Below are 26,151 nucleotides of genomic sequence, written 5' to 3'. Positions count from 1 at the left end.
CAGGGATATATAAAAGACACCCATGTATACTCTGTTACTACACTACCTACTTAAAATATATATATAAATCAGGTCACTAGTTTAACATTACATTAAATCAATACATGATGGTCTTTTTCACATTATAAGTCATAATTATTTATCTAATTACTAATTGTGAAAAAGGCCCTTATTAATTCTGAATTAACATAACACAGTATTATGAAACCTTATACTTACAAGCTCAGTCTAATACTTTGACATATTTCTGTTTATTGAAATGGTTTTCTCAATGTGTCCCACATATATTCAGGAGAGTCCTTTCCATTACGTGAATCTATTGTATTCATTGTATAAATGTTAGAAGATGAAAGCATAGGACTGATACTTCGAGTACTACTGTTGTTTTTATTGCCCTTTCTATTTTCAAAAACTGGAGTTGGAATTCTTTCATCGCTGAAACTGCGCTTTTTATGAATTTTTTTCTGTTGACGCCACTTAAATGCAGCATATGTCAATAGGAACAAAATTGTTGCTAGACCTACTATACTTAAAGTGGCAACTGTAACCGACTTTGTGCTGTTCGGTATTTTATCAAATATACCTATATTTGTAGGCACATCTATTCCTTGATAAGAATTAACTTGTAGCTTTTCAATGGAATCTGGTGCTATATTGCTATCAAAATCTCTAAGATGTTGCAGATCCTCCAATACTATCAATCCATCTCCATCAAGGTCTTCTTGTAATATATCCTTATAGTTCTCTGTGGGCGATAATTCTGAAATATTGTCATATTAAATTAATGTTTTTATAACTGAAATTATATTGTATACTGAATGAGGGAAATAAGGTTGTCTAAAACTAACCATATTTGCAGTACAACATTAAAAATATAATACCACTTGAATTTGTATTAATGAATTACATTTTTTTTTCTTAAGTATTTGATATTACAATTTTTTACAATTAGTCCTATGTGATATGCAATAGACATAATTATAGATATTGATTGATTTGAATAATAATAATATACTGAACATTGTATAAATTATAGTATTAATTATTTAAATAATAGTAGACCAATAACACCATACTATAAACGGTTCTCTGTTCATAGTATATATAGTAGCCTACTACGGCGTCAGTAACGGAGTGGCTTGGTATAGACCTTTATTTTTACTGTTCACTCTCATATATGTGCTTTTTTCCACTGTCTTCATATGTTACGGCGATCCAGATTTGAACCAAAATTGTCATGCATGTAATTGTAATCTTATTATGTTATAACAAGAATAACTTAAATATATCTAATCTGTCTCATACTCTAAATATTATGCTACAAAATAAAATAATATAAGAATAAGATCACAGAGTTAGAGGTATTATTTAGGAAAGGATAATAGAAGTTATTATCATCATTATTGATGATGATAATAGAATATAGAAGTTATTAAAACCATTCATATAATATTATACCTCAATTGTTATAATATATTAGTTCTATAGTGTGATATGTTTATTAGAATTAAATTGAATGAATTACTATTTTCATATTACTTTAAGAATTATTCACCATTAAGAAATAATGACCAAATATTTAATGAAATGGAATTGTTAAATTATTATGAATGTAGGTAACATTAAAGAAATGTTATTTCCATGTTATTTTTTATAGATATGTACATATGTGGTTAAACTCAATTATTTCTACATGAATTTAATTGTAATTGTTAATAGTTATTCTGTAATATATTATATGTATTAGACATAGAAAGAAAGACACTCACCAGGTGTAACCTTTTTTTGGTGAGCATATTAATCATTTTGTAATGAGCAGGAAAATAGTAATAATAAATAAATCAATAAAATATATAAAATTGTCTTACAAGTGCTGAGTATAAATAGAAATATATTTATCACTTATTTCATATATTACCTTTTGCATAGGTATCTATAACTTTGTCTGTTTGGTTGTTACCAATTTTTCTAATCATTGCAAATATTTGTTTCCAGCTTGTTAAATCTTGACTGTCATTTAACATACGTCCCTCCCGGTCATTTATATTTGTGGAATTAACATTTGTTACAGACGATTCATATAATGTCCCTTGGGAATCTTTTTGTAAAACTTTATGAGTACTTGTGTCAGTACTTGTGAAATTATTGAATAGTGACATTATACCCATGTTTTCTGCATTTTCATTAACATTATTACCGAAATCCATGACCACAGGTATATTCAGATACTTATTTTGCAATTGTAAAGGATCTATTGTTGTAGCTTTAGTTATTGGATCATGTAAATTGGCTTCTAATAATGCTCTTAGTGGATATGTTTCTTTTGATATTGGTTCTATAAGAGATTTAGAAAGGAAAGGCTCCGGGGGGTTCGGCTCTCTAGATGCATTATGAAATATGTCTGCCAAATGAACATGACTTGATCCTCGTTCTCTGTGTTGTACAAGTTCATTTATAGTCATATTTCTTTCCATCAATATTTTCGAGAGTTTCACACTTGCTGTAATCAAATTAATAAAATATCATAAGTCACAAAAATAATTTATGTAGATAACTACTATAACTAAAAATAACTACAAATTTTATATACTTACTGCGTGTGTCATTTAATATTTCCTCTATTTCGAATTTGGCGGTTTGTTCTGTAGTACTTAATAATGGAATTCTGTGTGTTGAAGGTTTATTTGAGAAAGTTCTTTTTAAGTAAGGTACATGTAGAGTACTGCTTTCAACGTTTTTGGAATACTCTGTAGTTAAGAAGTCTTCCAATGTTGAAAAATCTTGCCTCTCGTCTATTGTATTCGGATGTGATGTAGTTTTAGCAGTAAATTCCGATGCTGACATTGTATTATCACTGCCAATTATTACTAAATTCTCTCGAGGTGTTGCAGCTGTAGAATTCTTTTGTTTTAATCGTTTCTTTTTTAGTATATTATTATAGGTTTGTCGTCTTATAGTGGGAGTATTGAGTACCGGAATATTTGAGGTTATTAATGGTTTTTCTGTTAAGTTAAATTCTGTAACAGTTTCTGTGGTTTCTGTTCCTGGCGTATTAGATTCTGTTGTGGCTATGTTTGATATTTCACTCCCTTGGCTGATATCATTAACATTTGCATTAATATCGTCTGTAACTGTAGAAAGATATGTTTCTGTATCTAAAATCGTTGTTATATCCTCAGTAGTAATGAGTATTGTTGTCGTTTCAATATTTTCCGTGTTTAGTTCTATTTCATTATCTATACTAACGTTTTTTAACAAAGGTAATATCTCCTTCCATCGTTGTGATTTTGTATCATTTCGTCTATTGTAATATCTCTTCACGTTTATTGCCATCATATCTCTACTTAACTGACCTTTTAATGTATTATTTAGCATTGGCCTCATCCTTAACCTCTTGCGAATTCCTGGCGGAAAACGTCGTCTATTTAGAAACCGGGTTCTATTTTGTTTACTTCTTACATTTTCCTTAATATTTGTCTCCTGTTTTGAATATATAGAAGTTAAGTTAGTTAAGTCTTCACTATTGTTATTATCTGTTTTTGGCATTGAGTTTTTAGTTGCACCATGCGTATTTATAGTTATATTTTCGGATTGATCATTCAGTGATGGTAATATTTTTAAACTTTGTTCTATTTCCTCGTTAGTAACTAAAGGTGATTCAGTATTTAGCACTGGCCTACTTTTTTCTATTTGAGATGATGGTGCCGTCGATTTTAGTATTGACAAAACATTTTCTTTTCCATGAAGTAAATCACCAAGAGACAAATTATGTTGTTGCAGTATTTCACTTAAACTGGTCCCATTAGACCTTTTTAGAATGTCTTTTAAATTTTGTGGGTCAATTGGGCCGCTATCCTGAAAATTAATTTTATTTATTAACAAAATATTTAATAGCATAATAATTTATTAACTAAGTTGTATTACTATGTAGGTAGTATCTAAATAATAATATAACTCTTTATTGTACACACCAAAATATTTCCAAACAAAAGAAGTTAATAGAAATATGCTAAACAAAACGTTGCCTTATCGCTTAAAACAATCTCTGTCAGACAACACTTATACATATATTATACGAGTAACATAGAAGAATCTTAAATTATGTAATATTGTAATACTGTTTATATATTTTACAATTATTGTTTTGCACGGTTAATTGTATTGCAAGCACACAATGACTTTAATAAAATGCACTTATACTCCAAAAAATATCCTCTGAAAATGAAAAATTACAAACTTAAAATGTCATGCTATTATAGAATAAGAATAACTAAAACTATTGCACTTCTTCAAGTAAGTTGTCTCTCAACCTCTACAATTATGAACTCTATAATAATTCTTTAATTACTCTATCAAGTTTATAATACTATAAGAGTGTGTTTTAATGCCACTGCTAAGTTGGAGTGTAAAAAATAGATTTATATTTTAATTTTTAAAAATCGATTACGCGCCGCTTATGGACGTGCGTAAATATATCTTTGTCACGAGCGTCTTAACTAATTGTTTTAAGTTTATTAAAAACATATTAATAAAAAACTTTTCTCATTGAATAATGTACAGCATAAAAATTAAAATAACATGTAGTTTACCTGTAATTTATCTAAATCGTTTTCAGCTGTCGGTGACTTTTCCTTAAAATGTTTCTGTATATTTATGATATCGTTTTCCCCTTTTAGTTGTAATTCCGAAAATGTTTCAGAAGAGAGCTCTGACATAGATTTATCTTCTTGCATTTGTGTTTTCTGCTCGTTATCCTTTGTGTCTACATGTAACACTGCTCTATTCTCAGGTGCTGGTGAAACATCTGAATTAAATTCTCTGTTTTCATCTTTTTCCATTTTACTTTTATCGACTAGACTAACACGGTATTCATTATTATACACGTTACTGTCCATATGCATATCTTTTTCGCTTACTAATTTTTCAGCTTCCGCAGAGGACGAAACTGCTCGATATCCAGCTAATTCTGGCCAAGTTTCAAGAGTCGGTCGTTTTCTTCTGTACCCTCTTCTACGCACAGGTTTTTCTGGATCTAAATTGTCATCGGCCCACCGATTACTTCTTGTATTTATTTTTTTACGTCTTCTCCGGGGTGGATCGGTTACTTCATAAGGATTAGTATATTTAGTTTCATCATTGGATGGAGACGTTTCATCTGGATAGGTATATTTATCTTGTACATCATCTTCTGTAGACGTTTCTATGGGACGACGCTTTCGCTTACGCCCAGGTCTACGGCGTTTAGGAGTTTCGTCGGATGTACCTATGTCCCAGTCTGGAGATGTAGATTCATGTAGCATAGATTCGGACTGTACTACTCTCCATGGCTGAAAAGAAATAAAATTAATATTATTTAGTATAGCAAATAAATTTTGTAATTATTTCATCATTAAAAAACCTAAATTGCAAATAGGATGAACAAATCTTCAGAAATAGTATATGATCATTTGAACTCTATATTCTTCTTCTTTAGTTTTAAGTCATGCTTAATTTTCAAAGCACGTTGCAAGAGCTAGTGAGACAAAAATGGTACCCAAGCTGACTTTGCACAAAGCCGTATACATCTGGTTGTATCAAATTTAGTTGAAATTGTTAGATTAAACACTATAAATACTTCAGTAAGTACCATGTAATACATAACATTATATATGTACTCGCGTATTACAGACATACGCGACATCTCACCGTCGCACAATTTCTTATGTGTCTTTTGAAAGGTAACAACACCTCCATTACGTAAACGTTTAGACGACTCGCTCCATATACACTCAATGTGTTTGTTAATCATATAAAAAGTTTTTCGAGTCGCGTGTGAAACTCTCGTGGACTTTGTTGAATATTCGACAAAAACGTTAGTACTATGGTGTAATTAAAATCCAATTACGTATGCATCGTATAAATAGGCAAAGGCAATCAATCGTGGATGCTATAATGTAGAAAGCGTCGTGTCAGTTATTGTTACAGGCATTGTAGGCAAAATCAAATTATTGATTATTACATATGTGTTGGTATATAGGTATTGATTATTATTAAATAAATGAACAATATATACTTCATAATATTGAGATTCAGTTATGTAATATTCAATCTTACTAATATTCTAAACGCGGAAGTTTGTGAGTGAGGATGGAAGAGTAACTAACATCAATCTAGATGTTAGTTAGTCTTATACGCAAAAACGACTTAATGGATTTAAATGAATCTTTACAATAATATAGCATATTAATTATACAAGAGAATACATACACATAGGCTATAAATTTCAAGCTAGTGAAACAGCGGCCATCCCAAGTTCAATGATATTACCAGTATTCTGCTGCTTTACAACTTTAACCTTTCTTTTAATTGACCTATTCGAAAATCCTTTTTTAAGCGGATCGTTACGTTATAAAATGTACCAAATATATTAGCAATTTTGGCAGAGCGTTGATAAGTCAGACAAAACAAACGATTGTATTATTAAAGAAATTGGAATGATAATGAAACCTAAATATATCATAAATCAAAATGGTTAAGAAGTAGGTAAGCGGCCGATCAAACGCGGGCAGTGACTTTGTTTTACATTAGATTACGCTGTATAATTTTTTATATCTTGTCTTGTCTCCCCAAGAAGTGGTCTTTCAAATATATTTAAGCGTCATTTTTTTAGTCTGAGAACTAAAGCCCAAGAGTCAATTTTAAATCACTCTCAAAATTATGTTCCTACTTTCATACAACATTACATCCCCTATCTTCCTCTCGTAGACTTAACTTATCAGAGTAGTATATTCTTAATATAATATATAATCTAAGGATAGTCATTAAGTATTTCAGAATATTATTAATTTCTTAATTTTTATCTAAACAAAGATATATTCAAAGTTTAATGTTATAATTAAAATACCAATAAAATCAGAGTCCGAGTCGCCCACCTAAATATTGAAATATTATTAAATAATATTAAGTAATACGTATTGAAATTTACTTAATATTGAATAAAAACTAGCTGTACCCGCGACTTCGTCCACGAGGAATTTTTTTTTCTAAAATAAAAGTAGCCTAAATTATTCCTTAAGCTACCGGCCACAAAATTCCCGTCAAAATTGGTATAGCCATTTCAGACATTAGCCAGAACAAACAGACCGACAGACAGACAGACAAAAATTGAAAAAAATGTTATTTTGGTACATGTACCGTATTTACATTCATATACATATAGTAAAAAACTGTTATCTGAATATTACAAACAGACACTTCAATTTTATTTATATGTAGGTATAGATGTATAGATTACAAAAACGTAACGCTTAACAAGCCACATCTAAGTAAAAAAGCTTTTATATAAAGTAATAATACACAGATGCATATCGCTCCCATTTAGCCTGATGTTGAAATAGTGTCTTATGATCTGAATAACCCAACCGGATATTGTTAATAATACTCTATATCTGTCTGTGTCATACAAAACATATGGCTTCCAAACTACATTAGGTTGGGCACTAATAACCCTAATAAACGGAGCGTATTGTTATCCTTTTATAGTAATAAAGAAATAACAAGTGCAATGCGCCTGTATAAGATATAATATGTGATTATGAGTAGACCAAGCGTGGGTAGTTTTACGATTTGAACCAGTTTACGTTATGTAGGTGACAGTAATGGCAAACAACCTGACGGCGCATCTGAAAAAAAGTGACAATCATCGCCTATATCTATACATACATATAAATAAAATTGGAGTGTCTGTTTGTAATATTGAAATAACCGTTTTTTACTACATACATATGAATATAAATACAGGTACATACACCAAATTAACATTTTTTTAAATTTTTGTCCGTCTGTCTGTTTGTTCCGGCTAATCTCTGAAATGGCTGGACCGATTATGACGGGACTTTTTTTTTCAGGTAGCTGATATAATAAGTAGTAACTTAGGCTACTTTTATTTTAGAAAAAAAAGTTAAATCCACGCGGATGAAGTCGCGGGTACAGCTAGTATGTAATAATACCAAATATAATTCACACAACGCCATCTAGTACTAAGCTAAGCTTAACTTGTTATAGTTACTAGACAAGTGGTAAAATACTTAATGTTTTTAATATATACATAGTAAACTCCGAAACCAATAGAAACAATCATACTCATGAATACAAGTACCGTGCCAGGAACCTAATCCGCGACCATGGGAATTAAAGCTGTGTAAACCGCTAAACCACAGAGGCTGTCAAACATGAAAAGCGCCAATTAAGATTACGTTATCATGTGACGCCCGTGGTACCTCTCATGCATTGCCATTCTTGAGGACTACAATGTCATATTTTCGTACCCTGTAATTTCACTGACATGTCTCACCCTCTTACCGAAACGTAACATACAAAGCAACCTAGTTAGCAGCTAAATTGGTAACTCACAGGTCTCACACAGACAACTTTGTACAAAGTTTAAGAAGGTCTTACACATGAAAAGACATCGTCTTACCAAACCTAGGCTAATGAAGCGTTGGGGTGAAGGGAAGACCCTCCCCTAGCTGTTAGACTAATTACATCCCAAAATAGGGCTTTTAAAAAATTTATCAATATTTACATATATTTTTTACTTCGTTAACATACTTATAACGCCACAATATTTCAATCAATCATCATAAAATTTAACAAACGCATTACTTTTTATTAATAACTGAAACTAAATTAAAAAAAATCAGGTAAAACGAAAAGTTTCAAATTTCGCGCTTTAAAGCAGACCTGTTCAGTTTGATGAAGACCGCATAATTAGCACTGCTTTTTTAATTTCCTAGTATATATTTTTCACTTGTGCTTGTTGTCAACGTATTTAATAAGTGAGAAGGTTATCAGTGGTTTTGTTTGAATTGATTCTATGATTCTTTTTGGAACCGGTTTACTCTAATCTTGTTTCTGTGCATAGGTACTAATTGTGTCAGAGTGAATTATGTGGGACAAATCGTCTATACTAGTTTATATTAATATTATAAATGCAAAAGTAACTTCTGTCTGTTTCCTTTAAATCGGATTTTAATTAAATTTAACATGAGGTTTATTTATTACGTGGATGGCCAGAATGCTTTTTATGTCAAAAAATTATTTGAGAGGAAGAGTCATAGTGTATTAAAATTTGTGCAGTCAAAGACAAAATGAGTATAAGCTAGTGTAATATAATTCTAAAAATTAATATTTCTAAAATGAAAAAATAACTCTTAACAAGTCCTTTGGAGTCATAACAGTAAACAATAAAGAATGATATAACTATCTAAATATTTGTATCAGATCATACAGTTAATTAAAAATAAATGAACTCTTAAACCGTTTAATTGCACTTGATCAAATACAAATTAGTTATCTCATCGCTAACGAAGAAAGCTGTTACAAAACTGATGGCATAACACAATGCAAGATGAAAGTGGAAAGCGCTTATACCGGTTTGCCGGCATAGAACTTGAGACGCTCGGATGTGACACGATCCGATCATTCGCACCGCTGCCATAATACGCAATTTGTATAATGAGTATCATAACGTGATTATTAGATTAGTTGTATAATTTGAACAATCTGAACCGGTTTCGTTAATCCCAAATTGTTTGAGTTAAGTGAACTTAATCAAATCTGAAACATTTTATGCAAATCACTTTATATTATTAAGTTTATAATATACTATTAGCAATACGATATCTACTATAATAATGCGAAGTAAAAGTTTTTATTACACTGAGAAAATACAATATAAAAAGAATAACTTTAATGATTACAATGTGGCGGTTATTTTGTAACATCACAAGGATACTTTTGAAAACCTATTGGATATTGTTAGGTTTTAATAAGACGCACTTCATTTTAATTGTGGTTTGATGCAATTTAAAATTAAATAGAAGTGTCTTGTTTTACCACAATTAATAAATAAATACCATAAATGTCGTTATAGGATTATATAAAGAAAAAAAACCTAAGTTTAAATTATATGGGCAGATGAATATGATTTAAATAATAATTGCAGTAGGTACTAACAAACATACATATATTATTACTTACATAAAACAATGTACTTATGTCATGCCATAAAGAATACATGTTTTTATTAGTCTGAGTTTAATATGGTCGCTGTTGTGTTCATTTGTCATGCATTTTAAAAAGAACTAATTACAGTACATGTCTATACAAATAAATAAAATTGAGTGTCTGTTTGTAATTTAAAATTAACAGTTTTTCACTAAATGGATATGAAAGTATATACGGTACTTACATAAAAATAACTCAAAAATGTTTTGTCTGTTTTTTCTTCGTAATCTCTGAAACGATTTTGTCGGAACTTTTACTCACAGATAGCTAATATTATAAGGAATAACGTAATTTTTAGTTTAGAATTTTTATTTATTTTAATGATATAAAAAGTAAAATTCCACGCGGACGAAATCGCGAGACGAAACAGTCAGTGCCATATATTATAATGATTACCTACCGAAATAAATTATAAGATCTAAGTTAATGTTTTTCGCTATAGTGTTAATTAAATTCGTAATTACGCCACGGCACAGCGCGTGCCCAAATCACTGAACCAACTTAGAATTATTCAAAAGTACAATGAACTTCCCAGTTTTGTGATCTACTTCTTACAACTATTGTCTCTCCTGTGGTTCTACGCAGTTATTAGCTACAGTTCAAATCAAACAATATTCTAAATATTTTCTGCTTTCTTTTTCTACTGTTTTTATTTTCGTTTATAATTTTATTGTGTACTAGTTGTTGGCCCGCGTCTTTCTCTGCTTTTCTGAGATAAGAGTTAGCGTATATACAGAATGGATTTGCTACAAGATATTTTCATCCTATTTATTAAGATCTTTGTCGTGAAAAAGTAACAAACAGACAACCAGACATACTGTTAACTTTATAATATTAGATTGGGCGTTCATTATGGAGTTTCTTTTAAATTTTGTAGACATAGAAAGAGGAGCAGTTTTTGCGTAGGTCCGGATCATTGACACAACCCCTGTATCCGGTCCCATTAGACATGTCATAAATTATGTTAAAGTGTAATATACTGTGAAATGGTTGTCTTGTAGTAAAAATTGTCTAAAATAAATTTTACTGTCTGATTTTCTACTTTGTAAAGTACACTTGTTCAAGTATTTTTTGGTATGTCATCGAGTTTAAATTCAACATAACTGTTTAATTTGATGACAAAACAATATTATGTTAGTAAGTTGTCAGACTGTAGTACCGAATGTCTGTAAAAATTTGCTACAAAACAAATAGTCGCAACAGTTGCTTAGTTTTATTTGCCTTAATTATTATACGTGGAAACCACGAAACAACGACTATAACTAAATTACTAATTACACGAAAAAACTACTTATCAAATCTTGATAAAATTTATATATGACCATACAAGTACTAGCAAATTAAAATATATCTAAATAGGTTCAAGTAGAAAAGTTTTGAAGTAACACACATAAAAAATACAATCGAATGATAAACCTCTTTATTTTTTAAGTCAGTTTAATAGATATTATTGGCTGACAGATATTAACGATGCGATTATGGAAAATGTCATTACAATTAATCAGAATTTAAACATACAAATAATAACAATTCTACAAAAGAACGTTTGCCATTCTTTTATTCATTTGTTATGTAGTTCATGTGCTAACATTATATTTAGAATTTTAAAACTTTATCATATGATATCAAATTTATAATTCCACAGTATACATATATATATATATCAAATAGCTATCTGTTATTAATTTGTTATGGAGACAAAATGCCTGCAAAACTCTTTATTCGAACTATTCTAACGCTTTACAACTTCATCGGATAAATGTGTTGGCGAGTGCAGAAAGCACTAAATACACGCAGTAAGCCTTCTAGAGTTTCTGAAGGTTAACTCCTGCCAGACAGATACAACTTTAGTCAAACTTCGGCTGAGTCTGTCGGGATTCGATTCCCGTTTCAGGACAAAGAATCTTTTGAAGAGTAAGAACAATTACATATATTGTACTTTATATATTACGCTATTATATTGTAGAATTACTTGTAAAGTGACATCATTAGTCTATCTGATTTGATTCTCTATTAACGATATTGTTCTAAAGATATTAATCCGTAATTAATTTTAATTCTTTCAAAATAAAGGAACGACATTTATTTATATTTCCTTTCAAGAAAGCTTAGTCATACAAACTGACTGACATGTATTGAGTATTATTACTATTTACTGTAGCTCTATACATGCAATCAATAAGCATGAATGGGAGTCACGAACATACTTATATTAACTTAACGCAATGATTCGAGTTTATTCATATATTATCTGACAAATGTCTAGTCTTAGTGAGTACGTACAGTTAAAATAGTCTTAAAGTTATATGTAGTTTTCCAATTTACTTAATTTTTCTTTTCTTAAGAACCTAGTATTACTGCAATAAAAAATGTTGAATGAAATCTGTCAAGTAGAGTGTCAAGCATGATTTAGAACAATAAAATATTTTTATATATCAATATATAGACTACCTATGCCCGTGACAGTACCGCCTAATTTACTTACACTTCTACTTATATATCTAGCTGCATCTTATCATTTGTTGAAATTTATCCGTCCATTGCCGCCAGACGAGGTTACGAAAGGACATCCATACATTACTTAGAATTGTTCTTTGTTATTTTATAGTTATACATTTATTATTTGACTATATCTTCTTAAAAATGACAGCAAATATTCGTTTGAAATTATTGAAAATTAAATCCAACTATTTACAGAATACAGAAAAAACATATGCTCGTCCTAATTATGACAACGTATCCATCAATATCTAATTGTTATATGTACAAACTATACTTATATCACGCTCTACTTAGCGACCTAGGCCTCCGCCCTGATTTCTAGACCGACTAGTATCTAGACTATAATATATATCCGGTCAACATGTTCGCTCCCCATACAGTCTTATTACTAACTTTTCTTTACAAAGATACTAAATATATGACTGGTTTTTTTTTTTATTAGGAATACCTACTAACAGAATAAGATGTAATTCCCTAAACTCTTATTCAACTAAAAGATCTAATAAACCTATTTTAGCTGTTGAACTGTATAGTTTAGAACCTTTTATTTGGAGTAATTTCTTATTATGACAGAAAGTTCCAAACTCTATATATAATAGTTAAGCTTATTTGTCTGAGAGTTACATTACGAAAAGGCCTATAAGACTTGGTCTATTAATGAGATAGAATTCGAAGTGAGACCAATCGCTGAAGATAAGATATGATTAACTATATATTCTAAAGGACAAATAAATTGATAGGACGGTAGACCGCGTTGATATATTTTGTGTAATTGGCAAAGGATCTTACCCTTAAACCACTCCCTAAAGCGCTCGAGTTCCGATCTCATACAAACTTATACCGCATATAAAGCAACCTAATGAATATGTCTCGAGACACTTGAAATACTTTGTGGTAGGGATACTTTTTAATTATGTATGAAATGCATATGATTTTGTACTAAGTCTGACTAGTCCAAATGCATACTTTATTGAGAAAGAAACAAAGGGATTGTTGTCCTATACTCCACAAAAAAATACACATTTTTTATTTACACAACAATAAACGCGTAATAAAATACTAAAGTATAGTAAAGATATGAATAATTTGAACTTACCTGATCATAACTAGGTGTTCCTGTATCTAAAGCTCTCGGTCGCAAATCATATCGGTAGTCAGCATCCAAATCTTCCTCAGCAGAATGTACTATAATAACCAGCGCGGCAAGCGTGCTCAATAGGGGCATGGCGATTCTCCAAATAACACCCATATTATATCAACAAAATCTTTAAAAACTTCGAACGCACTCGCAAAAGTACGTCCACACAAAATTAATAACCACTAAACAGACACTACACTCTCGAATATTATCGATATGGACTTAAAATTACACGAATTTTATGCAACTCATAAATTAAGAGCTCCAAAGCAAATCGTCGAAAGCGAAAGAGTGGAGATAAAGAAAGAAAAGAAGAAAACAAAGGACCGAGCGCGTTCACGTGCGCTATTTGTTGATTTTTCAAAACCGGCTCTCAATTCAATTGGCTAGAACGTTTTGTTTTTATTTTCACATCATTACTATTTGTAAACAATCCGATATCGCGGCGGTCGATACTTCACGAAAGCAATTATAGTACTGACAGGAAAAATGCAAGATTTCTCATGCAGGTTTCCCGCGTTTTTCTGTTTCTGAATGTGAAAGTGAATATAGCGGACACAGCACACGTTAGCGCGCGGCGACTCAGCGCGTTCAAGTGAGTTCACAGAAAATTGGTTGTAGTACGACTGCTTGTATTGACTTCCAGTACATATTTTGAGTATAACTTTTTCTAATCAAGTCAATCAATCGTTTAGATCTTGCTATAATATAAATAAGAATTAATAATCTAATATAATTGTGTTAAATTTAATACCATACATCATATAATGTTTATCATTCTGTATTCTGATTGCTAAAATATTAATAAAACTTATACATCCAAATATTATAAGAATTTTTATATTCAATTATATATGTAATATTAAAGTAGGTTTTGATTGTCATGCATGAGAGTATTTTAAAGTTAACGGTGGTATGTGGTGTAGACGAGATTGTTTATAATGAATACATTAATGTACCGGTCTCGTTATTCAATATTTGTACATTTTAATTTCTACATTTCACCTTCTAAAATTTCTAAATGAATACATTGATGGTGTGTTGCTAAAACGATATTTACCTAGAGCTCAAATTAAATCATTTTTATAAATCCATTAAATAAGAAGTTGTAATCTGGAATATTTTTATTGCTTTAAAGTGTTTGAGACAACAATATTAATTAATCAATACCATCAACCATTTATTAATTTCGAAACTACTTTTTAACCAATTATTAATTATTTCACGAATTCAAATATTTATATTGTTTTGTATTATTGTTTTACTTCTCTTCTCTAACATTGATTAATGAAATCAAGACTAGTTTCATTTCCATATCTATCGAAGATGTATCGTATGTATCTACTATTATGTGAAACGGAATGTGCGCGCGCGTCGCACTGCCAGCCCCGTGGAATGCATCGCTTCATATCCATCTCACTTGGCAAATTTTATTGTCACTAGCTACTTAGCTTACATTATTTTTTTTTACCATAAATTTTTCAACTATTTTCTACCGCCAAGCAGCTGACTTTATTTAAAACCGGAATGGTATAACAAGCCGACTAGCTACCTGATGCAAAATGTCACCTGTCACCTATATACATGAAGAACATTACGACCGCCTGTTTTCCCTCATGCGTATTCTTTCGTGAGTACTAACGTTATATCCTCTTACATTGCAAGCTATTTTTTATTTTTTCGGTAGAGAATATTAGTATACGGAGGCGACACACATCCTCAAGAATGGTAACACATGAGGTGTGTATCAAACACATTAAAATTCATTTTGGAGTTTACAAACTCCAAAATGAATTTTAATGTGTTTGATAATCTATAATGTAATACACAGGTGACTATTACCACTTTCAAACACATTATATAGTAATAAAATCCAGATATATGCAAAAAAGTAGAATTAACATTCTATTTTACTGATTATACCTATTATCAAATTAGGATTAAAATATAGTGTGCATATTGCATCACAAAAATTTGTAATTACAATGTTCATACATGTAATTATTCAAAAAATATTTTATCGGACACTCAACCAATTTGCATAGAAATGTAAATTGTACAAATTTATATTTAGATTATCCCATTTATATAACTATATAATTATTTATATTTAGCTTTGTTGTGGTCGTTTCCTTCAAGTTTAGTACACTTATTTCAACATACTTATAAAGTAGTAGTTATTTACGGTGCACTTTTCTTTAGTCCTTTGGCGACTTTGGAAGTAATTCAAAGGAAGATACTGATCGCATGTATACGTATAATTACATATGTACATGGTATGTTATAAATACATACTAGACTTGATGTCTTGTATGTAGCTGCCTACCGAAAAAATTAGACTTACAAAATACAACTGTCACTTTTTGTTGTCAATACTTCATTTCCAACCATTATTTCAGTTTTACTGGCATTTCCTTAATGATCGCTTTAACATTATTGCACGACACATCAGGAATTCTATTAGTTCTTGTTGTTTATAATCATGGTCATCCAGGAATCATTGATAATGGCAAAATCATTTACTCTGATATTTTTTGCTACTTCTGCACATCATTTTCTTTTATTTCTATCCCTACTATCTATTTCGGCTAGGTATTTTAGTTTATTCATAGAAAAACTGACAAGAAACTCAACTGGTAGGTATATATTAATTATTTTTTTATATTTGCTCGTGTTAGGTACTGATGATATCACGTTTTCAGAAACAATAGGATAAAATTTAATATAGATTTTTAATGAAATATCACTCGGGAACTTGTATCAATTTTCCAAGGTTGGATACTGACAGTACGACACTTGATATCGAAAGGTCCCGAACTGAAGGCACAATATGTGTTAACATACAATAGACATAGCTGTGCTTACAGCGCTTTTTTTTATTGGGTTGTTTGGACTATTGCCAGATGTTTGTAGCACCTGTAGCACTGCGACCTACATAGATCTATTGTGCTCGCCCTTTTCCAAAGTTCGCTACCTAGATCCGTCAGGGACAAGAATTGAAGGATATTCTTAGGAGCGATGGTTTTTATCTCCTCGGGAAAGAATGTAAACTTTCCAAAGGAGATATTTCGTTTATGCATGAGTGGGCTACAACCACATAGGATGTGAAGCAGCGTTTCCTCTTCAGTTTGGCAGATTCTGCAGATACTTGTCGTGCATAGGCCTAGTTTGGCCATATGCTTGTTCAATTTGCAGTGTCCTGTGAGGGCCCTAGTCATCATGCATATGTTGTTTTTACTCAATAGCAGTAGTCTATTGGAGTATTTGTTCGAGTAGCCCGATATTATGGCTTTTGAATGTGTTAATCCTGGCATTTCTTGCCAGTGATTCAGTGCTTCTCGTTTGGTTATTAATTTGAGATGTCCCAGTTTTAGGCAACGAGGCACACCACAGAAGGGTTCGGGGCGCGCAGCGCTTAATAAGGTGGTTATTTTTATGTAACTGGAATAATAATTAAACATATAGCACTTATGACAAATGCCAAATCTGCTTATATAGAACACCACAGACTAATAATACCCCTCATTCATTACCAGATTCCTGAGGAACCCTTTCACCATTTCCCGTCACTCCTAAACTGAAACACACCTTACGACACAAACTACTTGGCGACTGAAATTGATGGTATCATAGGTAACTTTGTACAAAGCCTTCCTCGTCATAATACTAGGAAAAACTAATTTCCGCGTCATCGTGACCCAAGAAATGCATTTTTCACGCTTACTTGCGCGTAGGCATTTCTCTCGAGTCTCGGTTTTCTAGTGGTATTCTGCTAAATTATTGCTTGTGTAACCGCTGCTAATAGAAGTCTGACAAATCACTATACGTAATTTGTATATTGCGATCGCGTGACATAATAGGACAAAGAGAGCTCCATAGATGCTGCTATTTTAATGCTTCTAATCTCATTACACTCATTTTGAATTGTTCGATTGTATGTCAGTTATATAATATTTGCCAGAGTCTAGAGAATATGTAGTACCAAAATAAATTATATAGATATCTGTAGATTGCCAAATAGACATAGTAGGTGACGAGTAATGTAATTTCACTTTTTATTAATAAATCTGTTTTAAAAATTTAATAAATATATATAAACCCAGGTTGCCCAATATATTGTAATGGCATAAATATCACTTTTTCTAAAATTTTCTTTAAAATAAATAAATGTCATTATAATACCTACATATAATCAAAATAAAGGTTTATGTTATTTAATAGAAACTATGTGAATATAGTTCGTTATTTTTTTTCCTAAATTCTTGCATAGAAAACAATCAGAACATCTTAACGAGCGCTTAGTTTACCAGTCGGCTTATTGTTCAGTTCTAATATTTAATAAGCCACTCTCGTTTGCGACGATATTATCAACTCTTATTGCAGGTCATTGTTTTACGATGACGGTTTCACACACGGCTTTTACTTTCAGTAAATGCGTAATGTCGTTTATTTTGATGGGAGCACGTCGTAATTGTATTGCTTCATTCCTTCCGCAGAAAACAAATATAGAAATCTAGCATTAACCGCAACTGACTCTGATTTTTTAAAATAATAGCTTACGTTCCACTTAGTGATACAATTTACCTCACGTCAAATTTTATTAAGGTACTTTCAACTGTAAATACGCAACAGACACATTTTCGCAATTATTAATATTAGTATAGCTGGATCGTGGAGGGTTGTAGACCGCGATGGTGAAATTTTACATTTGAGCGTATACATATCTCTGGAAGTAGAGACTATAAATAAACACCTCTCATTTAATAAAGGTTCTGTGTCATTATGTCATTTGATCAGACATTTTCCACTGATTATTTTAATTATTATTTATATAATAATTGAAATTCACATCCTTTACTGCAACACGTTGTTATATACAGATTTCGTTATATTTTGAGTATATGGACTCTGGGAGGGCACAGCAAAATTGACGCATGCTAGCATTTTGCAATTGATATTCTTTTCCTGCCTATTCTACCCACAGGTACCTTTTTTTACGCAAAGAACTTTATATAAAATGTAGCTGGGTAAAATTAAAGAAAGTTATATTGAAGAAATGTTATCTAGAAATGTAATTCTACATATATTTCAACTTTTTTAAATTATTAATGTTAATTTTAATGTTTTGCACGTCTGTCAACTATTCACTTCTTGCACAACATTACGTAATAGAATCAGTTAAAATACAGGTTTTCGAAAAATAATTTTACGGAATTACTTTCATATTTCTCGTTCATTATTTGCTAACCGCATCTCAAACCACTTTGTGAGTTACCTGCCGTTCTATTCCTGCACAACTTTATTGAACGTTTGCCTACGGCATATTTAGTATTATTTTATGTTGAGATATCTTGTTACAGAAATAACAAATATATTATCCTAGATTTCTATCTATAAAACGCAGTGCTCATTGGATTTAGTTCCAAAAATATTATGTTACTCTCTAATAATTTGGTTTATTTTGGTGATACTCTCGAGCATTATGAATAATATCATGTTATCATGTGATGCTTGCGATATCACGCGTTGCCATTACGGAGGACCAATATGGCATAATCTATTAATTTCACTGCCATATATCACCCTTTAACTTATATTAGGACTTTAATGTTATTTAACGTACGTGGGAGTTCTGTTCTTATATCTTCCAGACACATCGTCTGTTTCTAATAATATTAAATTAAATCTCTGTCCGAGACTGTCTGTGTCACCGGCTTTATTTTTCTAAACCATGCAATTAATTTTAATACGGAATTCACTCTTTGATTGATTTGTATGGATCCTAATGTACATAGATTAAATTAACCCCACCCCGGCTATATTGGAACGTTAGTTACCTTACCATATGTTTTCTTATCGCGAGTCTGCGAAGTAACAGCTCTATATATATACAGTTTTATATGCTATTATTACTACTTTGTATTATTACTGTTTTGTTACTACGTCTGCGCAAACTTTCATCCTTCCATCCACTATTTCACCCCCCCCGAGATTATATTTTGAGATAACACTTAGCTTATTTACATCCTCATTTTCATTGGGATCCGTTGAGCCGTATTGTCGTAAAAATCTATCTGAACAGACAGACAGACATATTTTCTCATTTATTTATCTAATTTAAGGCTTTAAAAGTACATTACACTCACTTCACCGCCCGTTCATTCTGTTGAAGTTACAACTAAATTCTTGGCCATTTGCCTAAAAATATGTAGGCAATTCAATGATTATACTAGTTGAATTATTTATTACAAGCAGTTTATCCGACACTCGATACAGATATTACATAAATGGTTATGTTTATAAATACATGTCAGGCCTTACTGTGTTGTGAAAGTATATTGAACATACATCCGGACCATCGGACGTAGTTTTGCAAAATGTCAATAAAGGAAATACAGCTCATCATACTACGTTTGTATTTTATTTTAGGTATTTGCAGAAAATTAGAATCAGTATGAATATTTGGTTTACAAATATGCATCTTAGTTCGTTTTTTTCTTTTATAATAAATACATGATTATTATTATTATAATTTATAATAAATTATACCGCATCTAGAAAATATGACAGACAAATCCAACATTACTTTTACCCTGTGAAACACCTTATTGATAGAAGGCATTGCACAGTTCGACCACCACGCGGTTTTCTTAGAAGCCACAATATGTTAACTGATCTGACTCGGTCCTCATCCTCATCATTCCACTAGTGCTCTGCGACCATTATATACTCTCGTCATTAAGAGGCCTATTACAAAATGATGCCGCTCAACTTTAGGTTTAATCGCATGGATTTACGCACACATACAGTAATACACGCACACAGACGCAAATAACCGTGTAGCTCAATCGGTGTGGATTTAGTATGAACCATTTTGATCCTTGTAATATTTTAATTAATAATGTGATATGTTTCTACTTAACTGAGACTACTTATCGGATTTTTTAAATAATGTGATTTATCTTAATTATCAAAGTGCTAATAATGACCATATTTTTTTATTATATTATTCCTAGAGGGTTGATGTCAGGATGCTGGCCGATTGTACAACTAAAAGCCAAAACCTTAAGTAATATGAGTAACAAATAATTGGGATAAGGACAGGAAGATGAAATTACTATAACATAAATTTACTAATTAATTCTTCTTACATATTAATTCAGTTTATTTATTAATAGATACAATATAATTTGTTCGCGCCATTTATAAACATATCAAGTGGTATGGTATTATTCCCCATATCCTAATCCCTTTCCCGCGCACAGTATGTCAACTGAGGTCGCCCGACGACCTCGTCTACTAACGTGAATGGTGACATCTCGTCCCAACCGCTCCGCTTTAAATTAATTAATATAATATTGACATTAACAATAAGTAACTTTGTGTGCGTGCCTGTGTTAAACTTAGTATTCATCGAGTGCAGCAGCTGTGCAAGAATAAACCCGCTCTACAGTCGCAGGTACGTACTGTGCATCCCCCTTTATTTCAATTCCATACAGTCCACTTACCTTACCCGCTACCCCCCATTTCTCCATGGTCCTTCGAGCCGGATACCTACCGCTTAAATACTATAATTAGGACGAGATTTACATCCCCGCATTGATAGGTACATAATTTCATTATATTATACCGCCCGCTATAAGCCATACCGCTTCTTTGTACCTATTCGTATATTCACCCGCGCATACGCATTTTCTGTACTTAATATATTAGTACGCCATACCTATAAGCCTAGTCTTGGGTATATTTTCTAATAATTACCGCATTTACCGCTTAATTAATAATAATACTTTATTATTTGTATAATACATATTACGCAGTAAGCGTACATACCTACCTACATTAATTTGTATTTTTCAACGCCAATAATCGTAACGATAATGGAGTCGAATTTAAAAATGCTAGAAGCTAAAAACAGAGCTATATTTCAACGTATTACAAGATTGCGTGATACTTGTAAAAATCTGTCACCGTCGTCAATCGACTTACGCTCCGCAGAGGCATTCATGGCGGACAGTGAAACCATTGATACACTGCGCCATGAATATATACAAAATTTAGATTCTATAAACGAGTTACAAATGCAGTTGAATCCTAAATTTGAACCTGATTACCAGGCACTTTTAACGTTTGAAGATATTTTTAGTCGAATAACAAGAATTCGTTTAATATTAAGCGAAGCGAATAAGCCTTCGTCTTCACAATCGGTACCGCATAATAAATCTAGTATCAAACTAGAACCTCTCTGTATTCCTTGTTTTGACGGGAATATGTCCACGTGGTCTAGCTTTTATGAATCCTTTAGGAGTAATATTCATTGTAACTCCGATTTAACCGATTCACAAAGAATTCAGTATTTACTTAGTAAATTAACTGGAAGCGCTCAAAAAATAATGGCCGGTATAATTCCGTCTGGTGATAATTATACTTCCATATGGGAAAGTTTAGTAAAGAAATATCAGGATAAAAGGGCCTTAGGTTCATATTATATTTCTACATTATTTAACATTAAATCGGCCACAAATAATTCCGCTTCATTAAATAATTTCATCGAAACTTTCGATGCCGCTGTTGCTGCTATGCGTCAATTAAAGATTGATGATATGCAAGATTTTATTTTATTGAACTTAGCCTTACGAAAGGTGGATTTAAGTACTACACAGGCTTTCGAAATGACCGCTAGAAATAAAGATATTCCGAGTTATATGGATTTTGTAGAATTTATAAAAAGTCAGGTGAAAATATTAGACCGCACGAATAATAATATTAATTCAGTAAGCCGCAGCACATTAACTAATATTAAAAACAACCGCCCGCAAAATGTACATTCGTTTGTTACACGAAGTGACACTTCTAGTCACCGCGCTCCTTGTTCTATGTGTAATACTTCGGAACATTATCAGTTATATACCTGTTCCACATTTAAATCAATGCTGCCGAAAAATCGATTAGATTTTATTAAATCTAAACGAGGTTGTGTAAATTGCCTTAGTATAACGCATTCTGTGTCCACTTGTAATTCTAAATACAAATGTAGAACTTGTAATAAGCGACATCATTCCTTATTACATTTAGATAAGGCACAAAATAATAATACACCGCTCTGCACTCATCGATCTAATGTGATGAGTGATCGATCTACGATCGCCGCTCCCGCACTCCCGCCAGTCCCCTGTCGTAATGCAACGCAATGTAATTTGACTCCTGACGGGGACTCAAAAGCGCCCATTGAAATCGCGATGCCCGCACCTTTGTCGTTGTGCACTCGAGTACCTACCACTACAGCAGCCATGCCTGGTGTTGTATGTCCAACGGGTAAAGTGCGTACAGAGGTACTTCTGTCTACAGCGTCTGTTATTGTTCGTAACTATAACAAAAATATAATACGTACTGTTCGTTGCCTTTTAGACAATGCTTCGCAACATAACCTTATTACGATTGATTGTTGTAAACAATTAAACTTAAACATTATTCCGCTTACGAATTCATTTTTAAAAGGTGTCGGATTAACAACGAGGCCTATAAAGGGCTATGTTAAAATAATGATTTCCGATAAACATAACGAACAAAGCTTCACTATAACCGCGTTAGTTGTCGATTGTATTACCGATCGGCTACCTATTGAATATATAGATACGTCTGTTATAAGTCATTTAGTCGACTTACCGCTTGCAGATCCTCACTGGCATATGCCAGGTGAGATCGAACTTGTATTAGGAGCAAATTTGTTCCCTTATATTCTTTTAAGTGGAAAAATAATAAGTCCACCCGCACCGCCAGCCATAGAAACTATTTTTGGTTATGTTTTTATTGGTGACGTTCCCTGTAATAATGCGACCACATCTGATCGTGATCATACCGCGCCTCAACAAGACTCATCTTCCTCGGCTTTCTTAACATGTATTGAAAATAATCTTAATGATTCTCTCTCTAAATTCTGGGAATTAGAGGAGGTTCCTATAAATAAATATTTAAGTCCCGCAGAAAAGGAATGCGAGCAAATGTACTCTTCTACCGTGTCCCGCGACTCGTCAGGTCGTTATTGTACTGTTTTACCGTTTTATAAGGATCCTAGCGAGTTAGGTAATTCCCGTATCACCGCTTTTCGTCGCTTGCTATCGCTAGAACGCAAACTAGAAAGTACAGGTTTGCGCGCTGATTATAATGCCATCATAAAAGACTATATAGACAACCAATATTTATCTGAAGTTTTAAATACATCCGATAATATGGATGACGGTTACGTCATACCGCATCACCCTGTCATTAGGCAGGATAAAGACACCACCAAGGTCAGAATAGTCCTTGATGCAAGTGCTAACTGTCATAACGGCATTTCTTTAAATGATATTTTACATACGGGTCCTAATCTCCAAGCTGATTTATTTTTACTTTTATTAAATTTTCGTTTATTTCCAATCGCTATAACCGCGGATATAAAACAAATGTACCTACAAATTTTAGTAACCGACGAGTATCGTAAATATCAAAAAATACTGTACCGCTTTAATACGTCTGAACCCATACGTACCTTTCAATTTAATAGAGTTGCATTTGGTCTTAAGTCAAGTCCTTACCTTGCCATGCGTACAATTCGTCAGCTTTGTGATGATGAACGCGATAACTTCCCGTTGGCTGCTTCTATAGCTGAAAGGGAACTGTATATGGACGATTTAGCTACGTCTATACTAAATGAGGTTGATGCTGTCGAGGCTACCGCTCAATTAATTAATATGTTCAAGTCAGGTGGCTTTCAATTAGTTAAATGGTCTAGTAATTCAAAGAACCTACTAGAGAGCATTCCTACACCGCTGAAACTTGCACAGCAAGTTGAGTTTGATAGACGTGAGTCCCTTAAGATATTAGGGCTCGAATGGAACCCGCAAGATGATATTTTCGTTTTTAAAATCAATTGTGATGACCGCTTGTGTACAAAACGTACCATACTTTCCCTAATTGCCCGATTATGGGACGTATTAGGTTTTGCTGCGCCTGTCGTACTTACCGCTAAACTACTTATTAAAGATCTTTGGCTGCAGAAAGTCGGATGGGATGATGTACCTCCGACAAATATAACCGCTATTTTTACTACATTTAAACAACAATTACCGCTTCTTGCTAATTTAAAAATACCGCGTCATTTATCTGTCACGCAAGACTGTATAATAAATATCGTTGCGTTTTCGGATGCTAGTTTAAAAGCTTACGGCTGCGTTATTTACTTACATGTGACAGATCCCGCAGGCAATATATACGTGAGATTAGTCTGTGCGAAATCAAAAGTCGCACCCGTTAAGGTAGTCTCACTTCCGCGACTAGAACTTTGCGCCGCCGTTTTAATGTCTAAACTAACTAAACTAGTTTACGATGCTTACTCTTCACGCACGTCTGTACAGAACGTCTATGCATTTCCTGACTCGAAAATTGCACTCTCATGGATTCATTCTTCACCACATCGGTGGAATATCTTCGTTAGCAATCGTGTGGCTAAATGTCAGGAAAATTTACAATCAAAACATTTCTATCACGTGGCTGGATTCAATAATCCAAGCGACTGTCTTTCAAGAGGTTTACTGCCTAAACAATTACTTACCCATGAGTTGTGGTGGAACGGTCCCGCGTGGCTGAGTAGCCCCGTCTGCTCTTGGCCGGTAGAGTCATTTACACCTGAAAAATATGAAAACTTACCTGAATATAATACTAAGACGTTCGTTACAGCTGCTTCCAATACTGTAGTCTCACCGCTTTGTGATCTTGCATCTAAAGTTTCATCCTGGAACAAATTATTACGAATTACTATTTATATACTGCGATTTATACGCGTATTGCCCCGCTCTAAATATATTGAAACCGCTCATTTAAATATCGCTGAAAAATATATACTTACAGCAATTCAGGTCGCTCATTTTTCTCATGTTATTAGAGATCTTAAAAAGGGTAATTTACCTACTGGAACTCTGCGTAAATTAGATCTTTTTATTGATGACGATGGTATAATTAGGATCGGAGGTAGATTATCAAATGCTAACTTACCTTTCCAGGCAAAACATCCCGTTTTATTGCCTAAGCGCGACCATATTACTTACTTAATAATAGATCATTTTCACCGCGTTAACTGTCACACAGGTGCCATTCTTCTTCGTTCTTTGATTCACCAAAGGTGGTTTAAGAATACAGACAATGTTAAGGTTGGTACTGTAGTGCTTATACAAGATGATAACGTCTCACCACTGCGGTGGCCAATGGGTATCATTGTGAAAATATATCCAGACTCAGATGGTATTGCTCGCGTAGCATCTGTTAAAACTCAAAATGGTTTGCTCAAGCGACCAATCGTTAAATTAAGCCCTTTACCTTCTCAATAAACTCTATTTTTCTTATAAACCGCATTTACTTATTATTTACCGCTAGGTGTATTCTATTAAGTTTTTCTTATTATATTACGCTCTATAACTAATTATAAG

General features: G+C 32.4%; 2 protein-coding genes across 2 annotated transcripts in view; one reads left to right on the top strand and one right to left on the bottom strand.

Moving 5' to 3' along the window:
• The window catches only part of LOC131840977 (actin-histidine N-methyltransferase), a 41,894-nt gene that overhangs the window by 3,014 nt on the left and 12,729 nt on the right, over positions 1–26,151 (top strand). The window lies entirely within an intron of this gene.
• On the bottom strand, positions 51–14,269 carry LOC131840976 (uncharacterized). Its single transcript, XM_059189197.1, has 5 exons — positions 13,646–14,269; positions 4,590–5,327; positions 2,595–3,855; positions 1,919–2,500; positions 51–760 (listed from the first exon to the last, which is right to left on the bottom strand). The coding sequence occupies exons 1-5, from the start codon at positions 13,796–13,798 to the stop codon at positions 252–254; spliced, it is 3,243 nt and encodes a 1,080-aa protein (XP_059045180.1). The 5' UTR covers positions 13,799–14,269; the 3' UTR covers positions 51–251.

The sequence above is a fragment of the Achroia grisella genome, unplaced genomic scaffold (assembly GCF_030625045.1).
Source record: "Achroia grisella isolate CSIRO2021 unplaced genomic scaffold, CSIRO_AGI_Agris_v1 utg152, whole genome shotgun sequence".
Classification (NCBI taxonomy): Eukaryota; Metazoa; Arthropoda; class Insecta; order Lepidoptera; family Pyralidae; genus Achroia; species Achroia grisella.
Note: the sequence above shows the minus strand (reverse complement) of the source record. Positions and strands in the feature narration are given on the sequence as shown.

What these genes read in the sequence shown, in the direction of transcription:
- LOC131840976 (XM_059189197.1), bottom strand. Translation starts at nt 13,798, where the DNA reads ATGGGTGTTATTTGGAGAATCGCCATGCCCCTATTGAGCACGCTTGCC. An exon ending in GAACACCTAGTTATGATCAG is followed by an intron (nt 5,328 to 13,645) that starts GTAAGTTCAAAT and finishes ATTTCTTTTCAG; the next exon opens with CCATGGAGAGTAGTACAGTC. An exon ending in TATAGATACCTATGCAAAAG is followed by an intron (nt 761 to 1,918) that starts GTAATATATGAA and finishes ACAATATTTCAG; the next exon opens with AATTATCGCCCACAGAGAAC.